General features: G+C 35.2%; 4 protein-coding genes and 1 long non-coding RNA gene across 8 annotated transcripts in view; 2 read left to right on the top strand and 3 right to left on the bottom strand.

Annotated features, from left to right (window-relative positions):
- Window positions 1–1,439: 1,439 nt before the first annotated feature.
- inaF-D (trp-interacting inaF-D) lies at window positions 1,440–7,759 on the bottom strand. Of its 3 annotated transcripts, none has more exons than XM_081979735.1 (4): window positions 7,060–7,759; window positions 6,754–7,012; window positions 6,626–6,691; window positions 1,440–1,981 (listed from the first exon to the last, which is right to left on the bottom strand). In XM_081979735.1, exons 2-4 carry the CDS (start codon window positions 6,996–6,998, stop codon window positions 1,855–1,857), a joined length of 438 nt encoding a protein of 145 aa, XP_081835861.1. In that variant the 5' UTR covers window positions 6,999–7,012; window positions 7,060–7,759; the 3' UTR covers window positions 1,440–1,854. The 3 variants fall into 3 exon arrangements, with proteins under 3 accessions (XP_081835861.1, XP_081835860.1, XP_081835859.1); XM_081979734.1 differs by having other exon boundaries at window positions 6,754–7,000; window positions 7,060–7,744; XM_081979733.1 differs by lacking the exons at window positions 6,626–6,691; window positions 6,754–7,012; window positions 7,060–7,759 and adding an exon at window positions 2,040–2,546.
- A 1,388-nt stretch (window positions 7,760–9,147) lies between these two features.
- Window positions 9,148–11,616, bottom strand: LOC145729100 (U3 small nucleolar RNA-associated protein 25 homolog). Its single transcript, XM_081979724.1, has 3 exons — window positions 9,654–11,616; window positions 9,422–9,598; window positions 9,148–9,364 (listed from the first exon to the last, which is right to left on the bottom strand). The coding sequence occupies exons 1-3, from the start codon at window positions 11,532–11,534 to the stop codon at window positions 9,197–9,199; spliced, it is 2,226 nt and encodes a 741-aa protein (XP_081835850.1). The 5' UTR covers window positions 11,535–11,616; the 3' UTR covers window positions 9,148–9,196.
- Window positions 11,617–11,620: 4 nt separating this feature from the next.
- Sdhaf3 (Succinate dehydrogenase assembly factor 3) overlaps window positions 11,621–19,172 on the top strand; it is a 173,504-nt gene continuing 165,952 nt past the window's right edge. Inside the window, exon 1 of the mRNA XM_081979736.1 lies at window positions 11,621–11,848. Coding sequence (XP_081835862.1) covers window positions 11,836–11,848 — 13 coding nt within the window. The 5' untranslated portion in view covers window positions 11,621–11,835. The remainder of the gene's footprint in view (window positions 11,849–19,172) is intronic.
- On the top strand, window positions 11,856–17,041 carry LOC145729110 (uncharacterized). The gene is made up of 3 exons (XR_014178274.1): window positions 11,856–12,728; window positions 16,754–16,845; window positions 16,910–17,041. It is a non-coding gene; the product is annotated as an uncharacterized LOC145729110 (long non-coding RNA).
- tara (SERTA domain-containing protein 2 taranis) overlaps window positions 13,482–19,172 on the bottom strand; it is a 42,614-nt gene continuing 36,923 nt past the window's right edge. For both annotated transcript variants that reach the window (XM_081979729.1, XM_081979728.1), the window contains 2 exons: window positions 16,091–16,446; window positions 13,482–16,030 (listed from right to left, as the gene is read on the bottom strand). In XM_081979729.1, the coding sequence (XP_081835855.1) occupies window positions 15,331–16,030; window positions 16,091–16,446 (1,056 nt within the window). In that variant the 3' untranslated portion in view covers window positions 13,482–15,330. The remainder of the gene's footprint in view (window positions 16,031–16,090; window positions 16,447–19,172) is intronic.

The following is a 19,172-nucleotide window of genomic DNA, read 5'->3' on the forward strand; positions in this document are numbered from 1 at the left end:
CGGCCCAAGCCGATACCGGCAAGATTGCGCTTATGGGATTCAGCAATCTGCACCATCCTTGGGCAGTATTAACCTGAGTTTTAAGTTGTAGTAACATAGACCATCCTTTTTCATCAGAATGAGTTAAAATGAGCCAGGCATTGCAAACACTGACGCCAAAATACGTCTAAAGAAACAGAAAAAGAAACCCTATTTGTTAATGCAGGGTTGCCAATCCTTAAATGACATAATGTTCCCAAAAGCGTCTTAAAAAAGTTGCCAGATTTCACAAATTTTTTACGTTTTTCTGAAGTTTTTCTTGCTATTTTATCTCAAAACAAACAGAATTCAACACATGAACCTATAAAACTAGAACTGTATTGCTTTTGAGCATGTTTTTTTTTTAAATTTATATCTATTGATGGTATTTGACAGATTCCAATATGTTGATATATGGAACTAGCTCCAAAGAAAACAGCTTTACGACACATTTGTCCAAACTCCTGATCATGGAACTCTAAAAAACATTTTATGTGAATATTAACAGATTTTACTGGTTTAATAAACGTTTTGTCATTCTATAGCTTCATAGAGAGGATTTTGATAATTTTTAAGTTCATGACAGATTGAAATGCTCAAAATAAACAGATACACGTCACGACTGTCCATGCAGTTTCTACTCTTGAACCTACAAAAGCATTTGATTGAATAATATATGATTTACAACTGTATTAACTATAACAGTGATTTTAAGCAGGTTTTTGACAGTTACCACCTGTGTGACAGATTTAAAGATGTCAAAAATAGACAAGTTACCTGTCAAAATTTAACTTATAAAGCTATAAGTGCTAAAAGTTACATGTAGCGTAGTTTATCACTTACAACGCTTTTTAGGTGATTGTTTTAGTTTATATGAGCTTTATGGAGTTGTATTTGACAGTTACCAAGTCTATGACTGAATTTTCCCGAGATGGTAAATTGTAGAATGAGCAACGTTGCCGTATTTAACTAAAATAGTCTTTTAAAACCAAACTATTGTAGTTGATCCGGTACAAAAACCGAAAAACAAAAAATATAGGTTGTCCCAAAATTTTGACCAACAGTGATATAGAGCGAATATTTTTGGACATTCAGGACTGGGTCAAAATTCTGCTCGGACACCCTGTATATAGCTACAGGGAGTTAATTGTTTTTAAAAAGTCCAAATTGAAATTTGGTTTTACGATAAGTGATTGAAGGCATTAGTTACCAGTTTGAGTAATCAGTTTCTGCACACCCTGTATAACTAATCGTTTTGTTATAAAAAGATAAAGTTAGCAACAATACTAAAAGTGTTAAAAAGTGGCAAATCAGTATAAATAGTTTGAAATGAATTATTCAGAATCCAGAATCTTTCTCAAAAAAGATATTTTACTGGCTGACCCATATGCATTTTAAACAGGGTATATAAATAAATGATATATGTATCATGTATGTATAATGTGACAGTTTATACAATTATAAGCATTATATACATATAAATTCGATTAAAAGTTCAAATCAAACACTCTAATATCATTTGATTCAGCACCAAAATCTAGCGACATGCTGGATGATCTAGTAACTTTAGTACTTATACAAAGATTACGGGATTTCTGCAGTATTCATGTTCTACTAAGATTCTAAGTTTGGTTATTCCACTTTTCACCAATCAGATGATTATCACGTGACTGCGCTAATCGTACACATTGGAGTCAAATTTTTAAGTCTAGCAAGGAATAACCGAACACAACTAGTTTAGGAAGTTAATCTGACACGTCATTATAAGGATAATCGTTAAGTAGTTTTTTGAACATGTTACTGCCCCTTCGCAGCTCCTCGAAATTGCTAAAGTCTTCATCCAGCCACGTGGTGCTTTCCGGTGTTTCGGTTGTCTTCTGTACTGGAGGAATGGTAGACGTTATCATAGTCGGCATAAATCTCTGTTGATGGCTTTCCATCACTCTGATATGCCTCTGTATTTCTGAAATTATAATGGTTTAACGTATATTTTTTAGTACTTTTGGTATATTACAAACAACCTGCTAGAATATTTTCACATTTACTACTACCAGCAACTAGCTGCTGCTGCTGCCTGACCTGCAACTTGGCAGCCACTCTCTGCTCACCGTTCCACAAAAACACATAATACAAGGACAACATGATAGCGGCCAAGGACACGAAAAACACATAAGCGACCACAGTTAACACGCGAACGAGTTTTTTCTTGTGTTTAGGCTCGTAGAGACGATCTTTGGCCTCTTCGCCGGCCAATTTGACCGAAGGCGCGTCCAAAAGTGAGGCCGTTTTCCATTGCTGAGAGTCGCATTTGGTCAGTTTGATACCGTTTGTTTTGTACGACATCCTGGTCGAGTGCACTAAAAGGACTGCCGGACAAAGTGGTACGGATCGATCATCGTTCCGGCGGGAAAAACTGTGTTAGTTGGTTAATTGTCTGGAAATTGGAACGAGATTGTTTTGATTTGCGGGGCCGGTTCAGTGGCCCCCGTCTTAGAGACGACTGGATGCCGGAAAATCGATATTTTATAATGCCAAACGGCCCTGTTTTGTTCGTTTAGTCACAGCGCTTGCTTCATAATATACTATTTACAGGGTGTTCGTCGAAATTATATTAAATGCAATTTTTTCTGTTGATGATTGAGTTTTGACCACCCTTTTTAAGTACAAAACTTTATTTTATTTGTAGACATATTTGGATTCTATGAACATTTGTCGTTTTCAAGATATTTACCATTAAACATTGAAATTTCCTCAATTTGGAAGGCTGTAGAAGGCAAACGGTTGAAGTTAGGAGAAAACGGTTGGCATATGTTATTACTTTTCTGTGATCAATAACATAAGCGCATTTTCAAAATTTAAAAAAAAACCAAAACAATTTTTCAAATTTTGAATTTCTGCTACTGCCCCAAGAAAAATCAGAGAATTTCAGTATTTATTTTTTCACTAAACGATGCATTTTATAAGAAAATTGTATACTTATACAGGGTGGTCCAGTTTTAAATGTCAATAATTCACCAATCCATAGCCAATTAAAAAATAAGTTGACATTCATTATGTCATTTTCCTGAAAAGTGCTTCCTAAGGAAAATACAGTCCTTCAAATTTCTGTTTAAAAAATCGTTTTTTTATCATAACTGTCAGACCGTTGGAGCAATATTGATCAAATTTGGAACAAGCACTTTATTACACGTTATTACGGTCAAAGAACCAAAACTAACCCAACCCAACTTAAAAATTATCTTGGAAACGGAAAATTCACTTAAGAAGTTTAAAAAATATTATTTTCGACGACTTACTTTGAAAGTACCTCATGTACGCTTCCATTTAGAAGCAGAAAGGGGTTATTTGCCGCGCGCGAGCAGAAAGAGAGATTTTCTGCTCTAGAGCGTTTTCGCTTTCTACTAACAATCTAGTCACCAACTTTTTTCGGCGTTTCCATAACAACGCTTGACATACCTGTTTGAAATAACCACATTCCGTCAAAATGATTTATCGGTGACAATGAGTTCGAGCGACGAAAATGATGTGAGTTGTCCTTCTAATCCACCCCACAGCAGTCGTCGAAAAAATATCGTCTATATTTCGAGCCAAAAGTACTTTTGCCGCTTTTACATGATTGCAGAGTTCGGCTTCGCCTCAAGCTGCAAATTTCATGTGCAAGCGGCAAATATATACTTTCCGCTCTTAATATAGAATATACTATTGTAGCCAGTTTTCATAGTTTCCAGACAAACTAAAAGACTTTAGTTTTGAAAATTGAATTAGAAAAGATAAAAATTTCAGAAGCTTAAAACCAGTTTTCATGCAAATCGAGAGACTTTAATACTGAAAATTGACTTGTAGACATAAAAACTACTTTTTCAAGAATTTGTTACAACAAATTCCTACATTTAAACCTTAAAAATTGACTTGAACCCCAAAATGTGACTGAACTAATGAAAAGTGACATCAGAAGCTTAAAATTTGCATTTGGAGTAAGTTTTCATAATTTTAAGACAAATTTCAATATTTTAGTCTTGAAAATAGTCTTAGATGCAGGACATTAACATTAGATTCATGAAAATTGCCTTGAAATCGAACTTTTCGTGCTTTTTACTTTGCTTTTAATTTTCTTCGAATTCTGGACTATTTTTAGTGCTTCAAAACTGCTTTCAGCTTGGAAAATCGCGTTTCAAGACTATCTTCACCAAGTTATTGACATAGCAAACTTAAAAAACAATTTTTACATTCTTCATAGACTTAAAATAGCATTTCAAACTTTGTCACTATTAAATCGACTTCTAGACACCTCAGTGCTAAAAATTCGGGTATTTCTTAATAAACTAGACTGTTTTTAGTGTTTTAAGGCTGTTTTCAGTGCCTCAAATCGAGTTTCAAGACTATCTTTACAAAGTTTTTGACTTATCAGGCCTAAAAGCCAGTTTGTCCACTGACCATAGTCTTGAAAATGTTATTTCAAGCTTCTTCACTATTAAATTGACTTCTACACTCATAGGTGCAATAAATTGTAGCATCTCTAAGAAATTCAGACTGTTTTTAGTGATTTTTAAGACTGAAAAGTCAAGTTTCTTCAGTAATAAAAGTAAAAAATTTTGGTACCAAATGCTACAATAATAGTCTTGAGAACTAATTTTTAGAAATAAAATAGTCTTTTAGTCTTTCTATAGTATAGAAAATTTAATTTACTTCTTGACTCTTTGAAAGTTGAAGAAAATTGAGTTGTACACCAATTAAAGTCTTGAAAATATACTTTTGGACTCTCTTTAGTCCTAGTCTAGCATTAAAAGTCAACTTTTATATTATTTTTAGTAGTAAAAAATGAGTTTTATGCACAATACAATCTTTGTCTTGATTTCCGGACTTTTTTTAGTTCTTGAATGCCAGTTTCAGACACTCAACCAGGATGGCAGTCTGAGAAAGCGAATCATAAGACCATTCCTAATAGTAAAAAAGTTTTTAGACTATTCAGTACAAATTTGGACTTTCACAAGTCTTGGATGTTCAGTTTTAAACTATAAAACGATTTTTTAAATTGAAATTTGGAGGACTGTATCTTCCTTAGGAAACGTTTTTCAGAAAAATGACATAATGCAAGTCAACTTATTTTTTGATTGGCTATCAAATGGTGAATTATTGACACTTAAAACTGGACCACCCTGTATGTAAGTTTGTCAGTTGAACAGTTTTCGAGATATTTACGTAAAAGTACTAAATGAAACCAGTAGCATTGACGCACCCTAGCGGCCAAACGGGGCAACTTAGCCGCGCGTGCTCAATGTCACGTGATAGTCCCATTTATTGGCTATCTACGGTCCTATGACCTGTTTTTTCTAAATGTTTCAAATAAACGAGTTATTAGGGATTTAATGGTAAAGTGCACCCAAATTGTGTCAAATTTACTGATTTTTGCAGCTTTAGGGTACCTTGTAATTGGTATCATCGCATTTAAATTCCTGTTATAGACTAATTTGGACCTCAGAAACTCAAATCCAATGTCAGAATGACGCTAACTGATACTATTTTTGAGATTACTTTGATTTTTGTCATTTTTAGGTACTTTTCAGCGTGCGGCTCTCTTGTAAGGACCGTAATGGCCTTTAGGCACCTTACGCCAATTTTCGATCATCAACCCAAAGGGTATTTGGTCCGTCAATTTACTGATTTTTCCAGCTTTAAATTAGGGTACCTTGTATAAAGCACCATATTAGTACTATCATAATGAAATTCCTGTTATAGACTAATTTGGACCTCAGAAACACAAATTCGTTGTCAGAATGACGCCTACTGGTACCATTTTTGAGATACAGATTTGGTTAAATGGGAGGTTAAAGTTGCCTAAACATGACCTGAAGAAAATGACGTTATCGAATATACCTAATGACTTTTTTTTCGGTTTTTGAAATGTTTTTAAAAAAGTTAATTTTTTGATTCTAGTTTTATGGATTTTAATTTTTTCTGACGTTAATTTCAGACCTATATCAAAACTATGACACTTTTCTCTTTGCACAACGTCTTTGTGGAACCATCCACTCTTTCATTTTAATAAACATCTGCAAGTTTCATATCTAAAGGAGATTAACAGAGTAAGGCGAAAAAAACTTCCTTTTTTGATAAAACAAACGATTATCAATAAAGGTCAATCAATTTAGACCTTTAAGGTCACTTTTAATTGAATCAAACACATCTCTGACCGACCTATCACTTTTCCAATTAACGTTAATCAACTTATATGTTTTCCCTTAGGGGATAACCGTGAAAATCTAATAAATTAAAAAAAACGGTTACGCAATAAGGAGTACACACAGAAGCCGATTACGATGTAAGGGCTTAATAAATATGAAAAAGTCGCTTTACTATCGATTCTGCAAACAATTCGGTCCCATCGAACGGTAATTAGGTTAATAGCTTATCTCTTAAATTGCTAAACGGAAAATCGTTACTGATGATGCTCTCATAACAAGAGATGGCTGACAATTTTTATTGTTTTCAAAGACACGGTTATTTTTGAGATGACAGCTCGTTATATTGATATAATGATGTAGAGGTGACTGTTATGCGTGTAAACCAGGCAGCAGTAGAGCAAAAAAACAAAGTAAAATACTCTCACCCTAGTAATACGTTTTCTTCAGTAAAAAGAGCAATTTCCAGTGCTTCAGTAGTAGTCCCATTTAACCTAAATACAGGAAAGTAGCAATGAAAATTTAGTTAGCTAGTAATTAATCAGCTATAACCAACCCATCTCCGCCAACTTGCTGGTAAAAACCTGGAAAGTTATCCTGATGAGCACCAATATGTGGCTGCGCCTTCCACATGAAAAGATAGTACAAAGATAGCAGTATAGCGGCCATTGAAACACTCAGTACATAAGCGAGTACTGTTAGCACCCTGACTGCTTTAGGCGTTTTCTTAGGTTGAAAAAGCTCATCGCTAATAGACGACTCGGCTACGTCGCCTAATTCTTCCTGGTGGTTAGTGGACATAACTGAAAATTCCTCTAATATAACTATAAACATTAAAAATAGTAATTTAAGTCCTACTTACCTAAAATCACACAATACTAATATAAAACAACGAAACCCTTCGCGTGTCGAACAAAATAATCATTTTCCTGAATAAGTTTTGAAAACAGCAAAAAAACGCACGAGGTTTTGGATAAAAACGCGTCGCGACGCCCCACCGTCGCTCTTACACATGTTCTGGCCGATTATCTCTTTTTATGTGTCGTCCGCGTCACAAGTACATGCGCTTTTTCCGTATTCTAAATTAAATTATTGTTTATTCGGCAATGTTACACACTCTTGCTACCGAAAGCTAGAAACACGCTTCTAAAAGTGTAGAATCGTTCTTTGAGTAATCCCCCAAACCTAGTTTATATACAAATTTGAAGAAGAAATCCTTGGAATTGTCTAAATAACAAATATGGATGTATATTTTTCTTATTATTGGACTGTTTGATGTTCTGGAAAGTTTTTGGTTTGAATAAAATGTGTGTAGTTTGAGATTAAACACACGTGTGTTGTTTCAGTTTTTTTAGGAGGAAATCTATAGTCAATCATCTCTAGAGATGACTCAAGATAATTTTCTCCCTGAAGAATTTACGGGAAAACCTTCACAAACCGAAAAAGTGTCAGTTTCAGACGTGGAAAAGCTAGAAAATTACATTCAAATCAATGTTGCCAAAGCCAAAACTGTTGATTTAGTCATTTTGGCAACTGGCAACTTTTCAATGGTGTGATTGGAACGTTTTTCCATGTGGGCCACTTGGACAAACTGACCTGTTTAATGACAGGCTTACAGTCACCTGACAGCTGCCAAAACTCATTAAATAGTAGTGTCTCTTTGATGAATCACACTGCCAACTGGTTATTTGTAACCCTGTGAAATTTGACAGTTATGACACTTTACAGAGTAATTTACCAACAGGTGACACTTGTTATAACTATTAAAACTCATTCAGCAGTGAGATAAAACAATCAACTACAAAACACCTTATGTACACATCAATAAAGCCCCAAATTTGACATTTTAGAAGTGACACTGCAATGTTTCTTACGTCACCTGATAGCTGTCAAAACTCATTAAGCGCTAACATACGCACTGGATGTTGGTTTTAAAGTTTGGCCGCTAAAAGATGTCAATTCAAGTGAGCTACTCAGCTCAACCATTTTAACCCTCTTTGCTTTAGCTTTGAATAATTTGCTTTTTTTTTCCTATACTTGTCTAGGACTTTTGTACGTCAATTGATAGCTAATAAAACAAGCTTTCCATTGATATATAAAAGTTGGTTGGTTGGTGGTAAGGTTTTGCCGATAGGGGGCGTCAAAGTCAAGCGAGTATTTTAAACCTACACTTTTGACATTCTTTGAATAACTTGCTTATTTTCTAAAATTGTCTTCCTTACCGGTGAATGTGTTTTGACCGTTATGACAGCTGTCACGTGACGCAAACAAAGTATTAAAGTGTTGTTTAACGTCCAAACTAGCAAATTTGGCTCAATATCGAGCTTTATATAAAACAACTTCCAACAATTGCTCAAATTAACAACTATTTCTAATTTTAGAGTTTCGGGTCACTGGTAAACGGGTTTTGACAACTGTCACGTGACATAGAAACGTATAAAAGTGTTCCTTAACGTCAGAACTGTCAAGTTTGGCTACATGAAACTATAAACTCAACTTACATTGCAATTGCTCAAAGAAACACATCTATTTGGCATTTTTAACTTTCAGGTTACTGGTGAGTGAGTTTTGACAGTTATGACAGCTGTCACGTCACACAAATCAAAGTATTAAAAAGCTTCTTAACGTCTCAACTGTCAAATTTTGGATCCATGGAGCTTTAAACACAACATCCAGTATAGTTTCTCAAATAAGCAACTATTTGTAGTTTTATAGTTTCGGAGCGCTGTTGAACTAGTTTTGCCGGTTATGGCAACTGTCACGTGACGTACGAAAAGTATAAAAGTCTTCCTTAACGTCAAAACTAAACAATTTACCTAACAAGGAGCTATAAAGACTACTTACAGGATGGTTTAGCCAAGGAACCCATTCACTTGGCAGTATCTTTAAAAATAAATTTCTGATAATTTTCCATCTCTAATACTTAACATAACCAGATACTCAACTAATAAAAAATATAAATTATATATTAAATTCAAAAAAATACATACATAGGCGCATTAAACGCCCTCAGTTAACAGCATGTGAACATCTTTCTCCGACTCGGTCATTCTCAACGCCCTGTCCGTTCCCACAACCGGTGCCAGTTGTAGAAAATCAAACTTGGTGTAGATTATCGTAATTGACATATTATCCATACTGCCAACCTTTTTGTTCATGTTGTATTCCTATATTAATAAAAGTGTTGCATAGAAACAGATGATTTATGTTATTGACCAACCAACCTGCATTAGATTGCACAGTTCAGGGTAAAAGTTAGGGTAAGTAGGCAACTGGTAAAACACCAAATGACGGATTCCTTTAACTCGAATTCGGTGATAGAAATGGTAACGTTCGGTGTAGAGAAGGAAATGCGTGTCCCCGTGATAGAACATGTCTCTAGCTCTGGCCACTTTAGCATCCTGTAGAAAAATAAATTTTATAGGAAATCAACTTTTTTTAGGGTAAAAAACTTACCTTTGAATACTCACAAATCTGTACAAAACTTATATCCTCCTTTTTAAAGTGATTTCTGATCCTAACATAATCATAGTAACTGGGAACAAAAATCAATGTTTGCTTCATTGAACTGTCCTTTTGAGCTGGTAACACTTTTTGTACAAAAAAATCAAATCGTCTATCCATCATTTCTAGTGGGGTGGCAGCACTGAACTTCCTAAACACATGTTGCATTGGTACATAAACCTGACAGATTGAGCCCTGTGCAATTGGATTAACCACTTTAACTTTCCCGGCATAATTGCAACATTTTTTACTAAAAATTGATTCCAAGTGGGGTAACATGACTGAACTGAAGATTAGGGTTTGTCTGTAAAATTTGGCCCATAAATTCAAACACCACTGACGCACCCTGGACACGTCAGTGCCGTGCAGTTCTTTAGGTTTCAAATGCATGTGATCGAATAAGTGAATGACATGAAACCAGTTTTGCATGAAAAACAAGTCTGCCTGATCCATAATGAGTAGTTCAATTGAAGTTAGAAAGTCAAAGTCTCTGTCTGGCTCTCCCTGTGCCCCTATTATAGTCCTCAGTCCTAAAGGAGATGCTACTATAATATCAGAACTGTAAAAGTCTGAATAGAGTTTTAAACTTTTTTTAGTCACACTAATTCCAAGCTTAAAGTCATCACTAGTGTTACCAGTAAATGTCTTTTCATAGTCTTCAGGTTTAGGGTTTTTCTTTGGGAAATGCAACTCATTTCCAGTGTAGTCTTCTATAAAACGATTTTTCTTTATTACCTGCCCTTTGTCTTCACTGAACATAATGCTGATTATTGTGTTTACCACTTTGAATGCAGAATCCTTGAAGGGGACCACAATAAGTACTTTAGGCCTGACCAAACCTTGGTCCCTAAACTCTTCAGGAACATCATCTTTTTTTGTTAGCTTTGAATTGTGATGCAACACTTTAGTTCGGGTTTTCAAAACATGATTAACTGCATGCAAACAGTACAGGAACCTTATTTCATCAGCATTTTCAAATGTGCGTTCAGGAAAGTAGAGGTCTTGATAGTTGTTGATTATTGCAAACATTTCTTGTTGTAGTGGTGTTAAGAAACTCTGATTATTTGTTAAGACAGTTTTATTGGCTTGAAGTAGATTGGAGGCAATTTGGGACTTAATATGCAATTCTTCAATTGAGGAAGTTGCAGCAAACCTTTTGGGTGTAGGACTTGGAACTGCATAAACAGTTGTATCAAGTAGAGTGGATTTTTTAGTTTCATTTGCTTCACATTTTGGAATTTGTATTACAAGCTCACCTAGTTTGGGCCAATTTTTTTTTATCACTGTGTTGTATGTGGACATTTGCATACTTTCAAGTAAACTTGGATGCAACTCATAAGAGACGTGTTTCATGAAAGGATCATCTGAATTATCAACATTTTCCACTTCAACATCTGATTCATCCTCTTCAGGTTCACTAGTATTGTTTGTGGCTTCATCCTGAGTTGGTTGTTCATTATCTGCTTCACTTTCAACTTCTTCTTCACTTTCACTACTGCTCTCACTACTAATTGGGGTTTCTTTCACTTTTAACAACTTCTCTCCAAATGACTCTCTTAAAAGCTGCATGTAATCCACACTAGGCTCATCTTCTTCAGCCTCACTATCAGATTTAGGTTTACGTATTGGTTTTTCTTCAGGTTTAAACTTTTTTTCCTCACTAGCACTATCACTGTAGGTCTGCTTTCTTTTCTTAGAGTTGTCTTTGTAAATACTATAAGTTTTTCGCTTCTCCTTGTGTTTAAATGATTTTTTATTGGCCTTGTTCTTGTTGAATTGTTTCGGACCCCCTGTCTTTTTAACCACGTCCTTGTATTTTAGTTTTTTTCCCATTTTGTTTTTAAATCACAAAACTTCCAGTTTTTTTCAAAAAATCATTGTAAACAAATAACATGCTACAACAATGAGGTTATGTGAAATACTGACAATTGACAGCGTGTTTAAAAAAGAGAGATAGGTTAGAGAGAGATAGAACATGCTCTTACCTAACTGCCTGGCTCAAATGATAGCAGTTAAGAAGAATTTGTTTGGGCATAACCTCTAGAAAGTCACTTTTTTTTGTCCGGTTTTGACGCGTTATTACAAGTCTGTGTAAGTGTAAATTTTCGTAAAAATTTGGCGCTAAAACGTTGCAATGAGTTTAAAAGGTATGTGTAGATAGAATAGTCCGTTAAGTTAAAGCATTATTTCTGCAACATAGTTTTAAATAAGTTATTTCTTTGTCAGTATGTTGCGGAAAACTTTTAGACCTAGATTAATAGTACTGTAGTACTGTAGCGAATTAATTTAATTGAAAAATATTTTAAATTAAGGTGGTTATAGTGTCTTAAGCTTAAGGAAACTAATAACACGATTAGCCCTTTGTCTTGGTACCATCCGTATGAACCAGTTCGGTGCGTACCATCAACTCCCCGCTTCCCCCAGGTTGTTTTTTGTTATTCAGTTAAAGGGTGAAATATTGATTATTCGTCAGGATATGGTTATTCACAATAATATTACAATAGTTAAGCGTATTTTAAGCCATTTATAACACAACTAGTTGTCAAGTGACGTGTTGCGATCATATGTTTTAATTTTTTATTAATTTTTAAATATTACAATGTTGTTGCTAAAGTTTCCACAGCATCAGAACAATTTTTACTGCATAATAACTAGAAATTAAGTAGGATAGTACTAGAAAATTGTTTAGAAGGAAAATTAAATTTTTTTGAACGCAACGCGTCACTTGATAACCGTGGTCGACAGTGACATTTCAATTGTTTAAATTAAACTTTTCAGATTTTGTGATGTATTTCGCGTAAACCTAAAATAGTAAAAACGATTAAAAGTTTGCTTATTGCTCTCCAATATTGATTGAAAAAGTTCATCAAGTAAACTCATCATTTAGTCGCAGTTTTTTGCCAATTTGGTGAAGGTAGTGATTGTTACGTCTTTTTGATGTTGTTTTGAATAATTTTGGATTGCAACCTGTACCTGATGATGGCGTAAAGCAAAATTTGGGTTATTTCCAAGAAAAGTCCCGTACTGGTAAGGAAATTTCTAAACTATCCATAAGAAATGATAAGGAGTGAAAACTATTGGATATTAGGGCTCTCGACAAAGATGGAAACCACTTTGTAAGTGACATTATTGACATTTGTCAGTCTGCCGAAACGGCTTAGTTTTTCCCATCTTTGTTGAAAGCATTGATTACCAATGGTTCTCTCTCCTTATCATTGAGATCCTAGGTGTAGGATTAAAACTGATTGTTGATGTCCTGATTGACTTTTTTAGTTAGGAAGTCACGTGACCACTGTCAAATTAACTGTCATAAATCTTAGAAACATGTTTTGTATCCAATATAGCAAGAAAACTGTTTTAAACCCTGATTTTTGCATCTTTTCAGAGCAGTTTGACAGATAAGGACAAAATTGCTTGTCAAACTAACTTGGAGTGTGAAAATAGCAGTTTTAAGCACATTTTTGTAATTCTCATTAAATTTCCTATCCAATAATCTGAAAAGGTTCTACAAAATGTCATACAGTCAGTGAGAAAAGCGATAACAAAGTTTGAACTGCTAGAAGGCATAATTCAGGACTTACTTCTATTTGCACCGTCGTACTTTAACCCAAGCTTAAGAGAAGTATGGTTTAGACTGTGTAGAATCAGTTGAAAAAAGTCACAGTCTGGACCATGCTTAACTTAAGCTGGGCTTTAAGTTCGACGGTACAAATGGCGGTTAATTAACAAAATATAGACAATTTTGGTTTTTTTTGTGCTGATAACGCAATAAGACACAAGTTTGCAATTTAATTTAATATATTAAAACATAAAAATATAAAACAATAAATGAGGTAATATGTATAATATACCGATTTAATTTTTTAACACCTAACATATTACATGATATCACATGTTCATTTGCACACATCCGAGTGTTGTACGTAAATGTAATTATTGACGAAACGTCGATGTGGGACGATCAAAAAGTGTTCTTTTACCTAATCGAGTTTACCCGAAATTCGCGAAAAACCTAAAAGGAAATTCTTTTTTATTGCAGCCTCAAGTGTATCAAAATATGTAGAAATCTGCACTCATTCTCAATAACATTTTTTTTTAGAATAAAAGACACAGCTATTTTCTCAATAATTCTTAAAACTGTATATTATTTATGTATAATATGATTGCCATAATATTTTATTTATTTTTTTTTGGTAATGACATAATATGAAACTGAATGTTAACACGGTATTATAGCCTTAACATTGATAGATTTGTGCCCTCATATTGTTTTCTGTTCCAGCTTAAATATTTAAGGTTCAAATTGACCATCACTTAAGACCTCGTTAGTCATCAAATAATAAAAAAATCCCTGTTATTTTCGTGCAGTTTTTTTAGGTAACTTAACAAGATCTTAAGGTTTATTTACCATGCATACAGATAAAAAAGTTTCACCAAAAATTGGGCTGTAGAACAAAAACAGAGTATTTGCTTACAGAAATATGGCGTCGTACACTTAAAAGACGTTAATCTATTACCTTTTTCATTCAAGAAGTCACATCGGACGGTTGAAAAAAGTCGTTTTTTTTTTTGTGTTTAAATCATTTTTTTATATCAAACCTTAATACTGGCTCGCGACTTCTTGGCAGATCCAGGCAAAGTTGACTAGAGTAAGTCCGCCCAGCGAAATGTATGTGTTTGGTGACTCGAATTGTAAAATTTCAAAAGTTAAAATTTTTTGGGAGAATGCACGGAAGAGTTTCGATCAAATCGCCGGGCCTCGATTCAAAACATTATTACTATAATTATGTTATACTGCCAATTATTTATAAATTTCACATTATAACCTCAAAACAGTTTATTTAGTTATGTACAAACATATAAGCTTAGACCCTAAATTTATATTTCTCTTTATATATGTACAATATTATGTAAAAGTATGTACAAAAAAAACTACTATTTACAGTAAATGCCGGTTTGGTGGCTTTTTAATATCAACTATATTTTATTGAGCTGGGCAGCGTAGAGATTTTACAAACTAATGAAGTTGGTATAGGAAGTCACAATTCTGTTAGTGGTTATTAAAAATAAAGCACCATTTTGTTCACGGTTTATTAAATAAAGTCTGTTCATGATATTTTTGGATCTAGGCATGTTTTTGACAATGACAATTCTTTAAAATCACATGACAATTTTCCAATTAGTAGCCAAAATGTAACTTTTTAAGAAAGCTTCATCTAATCTCCATCCATATCCAAGCTTTTAAAATTCTATTTTTCTACTGTAATACTGTTTCCAAACTAGACAAATGCACATCCTCCAGGAGGATACACTAAAATTCTTATAACTCGTGAGTTTCTTGCATGAATATTGATTGAACATTTAACAAAAAAGTTTGGTTATTATTTTTTTATATAGGGTAGATCCAAAAATAACGTGAATAGATTAGAAATTTCTACGCTGCGACAAATAATAGTAGTTGCTGTATAGTGAAAAAAATTCTTTTGTTGAATGAATTTTCTTCTTAATTGAGCGATCGAGATCAGAATTGCGTTGGTAAAAGTAAGTACCTCTCGCTAACTTAGACTCATCCCTTAACATTACAGATCACAACCTGAGGAGTAAAAAAATTTCAGCACCGCACTTATTGCTACGTGCCTCCCACTAAAACCTGAACGAACCCGTCCCATTCATTTATCGAATCAGTCCGAGACGTTGAGGGTTCCTTCCACTGTTCCTGTTCACTATTACTACTACTCAAACCCAACTCCGCGTACAGTTCGTTGTTGTTCAACGACTCTAAGTCGGTTTGGGACGTTAAACTCAACACTGATCCCCAATTGATCGGTCTGCCAATCTCACTATCTTCATCTCCCAAGCCGGAATCCGTATCCGGTGCTGTACTAGGGAAGGGGGTAGCCCTACCAGACGAACACGTCATGTCACGCAAGCTCTGCTCGTATCCATTAGGTTCGGTCACTAGGCAAGGTCTTGTAGGAGGTGTCATTTCGGGTAACATGGGGTAACTCGGTTCTGGAGGGTCCGCTTCCATTTCCCTCTCTAGCCTCCTCAAGGTGTTGCAGATGAGCACAGATCTTCTCAATGACGGATCGGAACACTGCCTGTACCGAGCCAGTTTACACATGGAAAGATTTAACACAGCCAGCCTTCTTTGTCGGTAGCAGGGCACGTGACACCACCTTGTCCTGCCATCGCAGCACCTTACACGGGTTTTCACTTGGGGAGACGCCCCCAGCTCTAGGTAGGACTTGCCGTTTTCTTCACAACGTATCGTTTGCTGTTGCGGTGGTTGGTAGTACTGCCAATAGTCCGTTGTTGAGGTTTGGTACCTGATGAAAACCACACAATAAGTAAACAATTCCCTTTACAATGATCGAAAAAAAAATTACCGATTGGCGTAAGGTTGTTGGGGTACTGGGGTGGCAAATCGGGGGGGATCGAACGGAGGTACCATTCCTGCGCACTTTTCGTCGTCGCTCAATTCATCCTCAAACTCATCATCGTCGAACTCGTCTTCGCTGAGCAATGAGGCGGCCAATGAGGGAGTGGGTGCTCGCCAGGCATCAGCAGCAGGCACTGCCACCGCCCTCAATCGAGCTATGCAATCGTCGCTGCTCGCTGGTGAGCCAGAGTCCCATTTGCAGGATTTCGCGCTGGGGGTTGCTTCTACTTCCAATGATTCAAACTTGCGCTTTCCTGACACAACCGCTGAGGTGGTCGCCTGCAAACCCATCATGGCACAACTCTGCAAAAAAAATAGATTTTTAGATTCAGACCTATGGATTATTCGTGCTAGTTTAGTGTTTTGACTTGCATTTAAACGTGTTTCAGTAATCATGAGTACACACACAGTGTGTATTGTGTGATAAGTGATATGGCAACAAGTGCTTATTGGAAATGTTCCAAATTTAAACTTTTTTGAGTGGATTAGTTGGGATAGGTCAGGAATATGTAAAGGCAGACAATTTGATTATTATTATGTTTTAATTATTCATTAGATATCAAAATTTAAACTAACTGACATCTAACTTGAGTTTTCTTATTTTTTACAGGTAAGTGCCATAGTTTGATAAACTACTCATCTACTTTAAGTACAATATGTTTGAAAACTCCGCTGAGTTTAGAGATTTATTGCAGAAAGAAGGTAAGTTCTGAAATAATCGATTCAATTTGCTAATGCATAGACATATCTATAATCTTGAATCTAGTTGATAAAAACCAAAAAATGCGGTTCACTTTGGTGAATGAGTTGAAACCCATTCATTCAGACAAAAAGCGATTTGTGAGACAGAAGTAAAGAAGGAACACAAAAGACTAGGCTTAATGAAACTCAAACAACTCTATTATAGTCCCTTTACATTCTCGGATAATACTTAGGAAGATATAATTGACAAAGCAGTACATTATACTGATGTGAATTTAAAAGAAATAGTTTTAGTTTTATAATGGGAAGTTCCAATGTGTCTATTCTAGAGAAATTTTGACGTTAGTGACAAATATCACGTGATTTATGTCACGTGCGTGATCTATGTATACTACAAGAACACATTTCTAAACCCTAATTTTGGCAACTTTTGATACACACTTTTGACGTTTGTCAAACCCACTTGGAGTGGGAAAATGACAGTTTTAAGCACATTTTTAGAATCCTCATTAAATTTCCTATCCAATAACCTGTAAAAACACTACAAAACTTGGTACAGTCGGGAGGAAGAGCGGTGTCAAAGTTTGAACTGCCAGAAACACAGTTTGAAAAGACAGTTAGTAAGAAATTTGGTTGTAAAACTCACTTGGAGTGGGAAAATGACAGTTTTAAGCACATTTTTGGAATCCTCATTAAATTTCCAATTCAATAACCTGTAAAAACACTACAAAACTTGGTACAGTCGGGAAGAAGAGCGGTGACAAAGTTTGAACTGCCAGAAACACAGTTTGAAAAGACAGTTAGGAAGAAAATCGCCTGTAAAACCCACTTGGAGTGGGAAAATGACAGTTTTAAGCACATTTTTGGAATCCTCATTAAATTTCCAATTCAATAACCTGTAAAAACACTACAAAACTTGGTACAGTCGGGAAGAAGAGCGGTGACAAAGTTTGAACTGCCAGAAACACAGTTTGAAAAGACAGTTAGTAAGAAATTTGCTTGTAAAACTCACTTGGAGTGGGAAAATGACAGTTTTAAGCACATTTTTGGAATCCTCATTAAATTTCCTATCCAATAACCTGTAAAAACACTACAAAACTTGGTACAGTCGGGAGGAAGAGCGGTGTCAAAGTTGAACTGCCAGAAACAGAGTTTGGAAAGACAGTTAGGAAGAAAATCGCCTGTAAAACCCACTTGGAGTGGGAAAATGACAGTTTTAAGCACATTTTTGGAATCCTCATTAAATTTCCAATTCAATAACCTGAAATTTGTGATCACGAAACATGTGACCAAATTTTCAAATAACTGTTAAGATAATTCAGTTGATGTAACCGAATAAAAATAGTTCAGAATAAGTGAAGAACCACAATGCAAGTTCATGACAGATAATAGAGGGATGATCGATCATTTGTTATGATTAGATATCATAATGCAAAAGGTTTACGTTGATAATAATGATAAGCAACTTCAGTTTCTTTCCTGGAATCGTTGAATTTGTTGTGTTGTTAGAATGCATCAATTGATTGACAGAAAATTACTAAACACTGTCAAAGACCACAATTTAACAGTAATCTTTATCAGAATGTATTCATTAACACTCCATACGAAAATTACAAAAATGAGTTCCCCTTCCATTTTAAATTAGTGTTCAAGGGTTTGACAAATTGTCTCAACACTGTCTAAAGTGCTTCAAACTAAAAATTCTTGCAATACATGGTTAAGTGGTAAAATTGGTAAAATCATCTATGTGACATGCAGTCAAGAGTAAATTATTACAGTACAGTCTCTAATTGCACAAATAAGTCGACGCCGAACAACAACGTAGCCAAAGTCTATACTGCGCTGTTGCCATGTCGTGGGCACAATTCAAGTTTCAGCTTAACGGAGCCCCGTTTGATTAATTATCAAAAAACCCACTGATTGTCTAATCGTTGAGGTACAAAATTGTGAACTGTATAAAAAAATTTAGCGCCCTCTATGTGCTTTTGAAAAACTATTTTTTTAACACGTTTTATTTGAGTTAATTGCAATAACATTGAACGGTACAGAAAATGAACTCCGGTTTCGAAACGGGATGTTTTTAACGATGATATAGCGGTTGTGGCATTTCAGGCGAGCGATAAAAGCGGCAACACCGCTTCTCGTCCGTGTTGTAAACGTCCTATGGTCGAAAATAACCTTGAGGAGACGTAGTTTCTCATGACACAAGCAGGCGAGCGATCGGCCTTCGACGAAGTAAAACCGGCCCGGCTTGCGCCGTTGCCACATCTATCCGAACGTTAATTTATTTATTTCCTACGCCATACTAGCGCGGCCAAAGGTTCTGG

The sequence above is a fragment of the Ips typographus genome, linkage group LG5 (assembly GCF_016097725.1).
Source record: "Ips typographus isolate SLU linkage group LG5, UJ_Ityp_2.0, whole genome shotgun sequence".
NCBI classification, from domain to species: domain Eukaryota; kingdom Metazoa; phylum Arthropoda; class Insecta; order Coleoptera; family Curculionidae; genus Ips; species Ips typographus.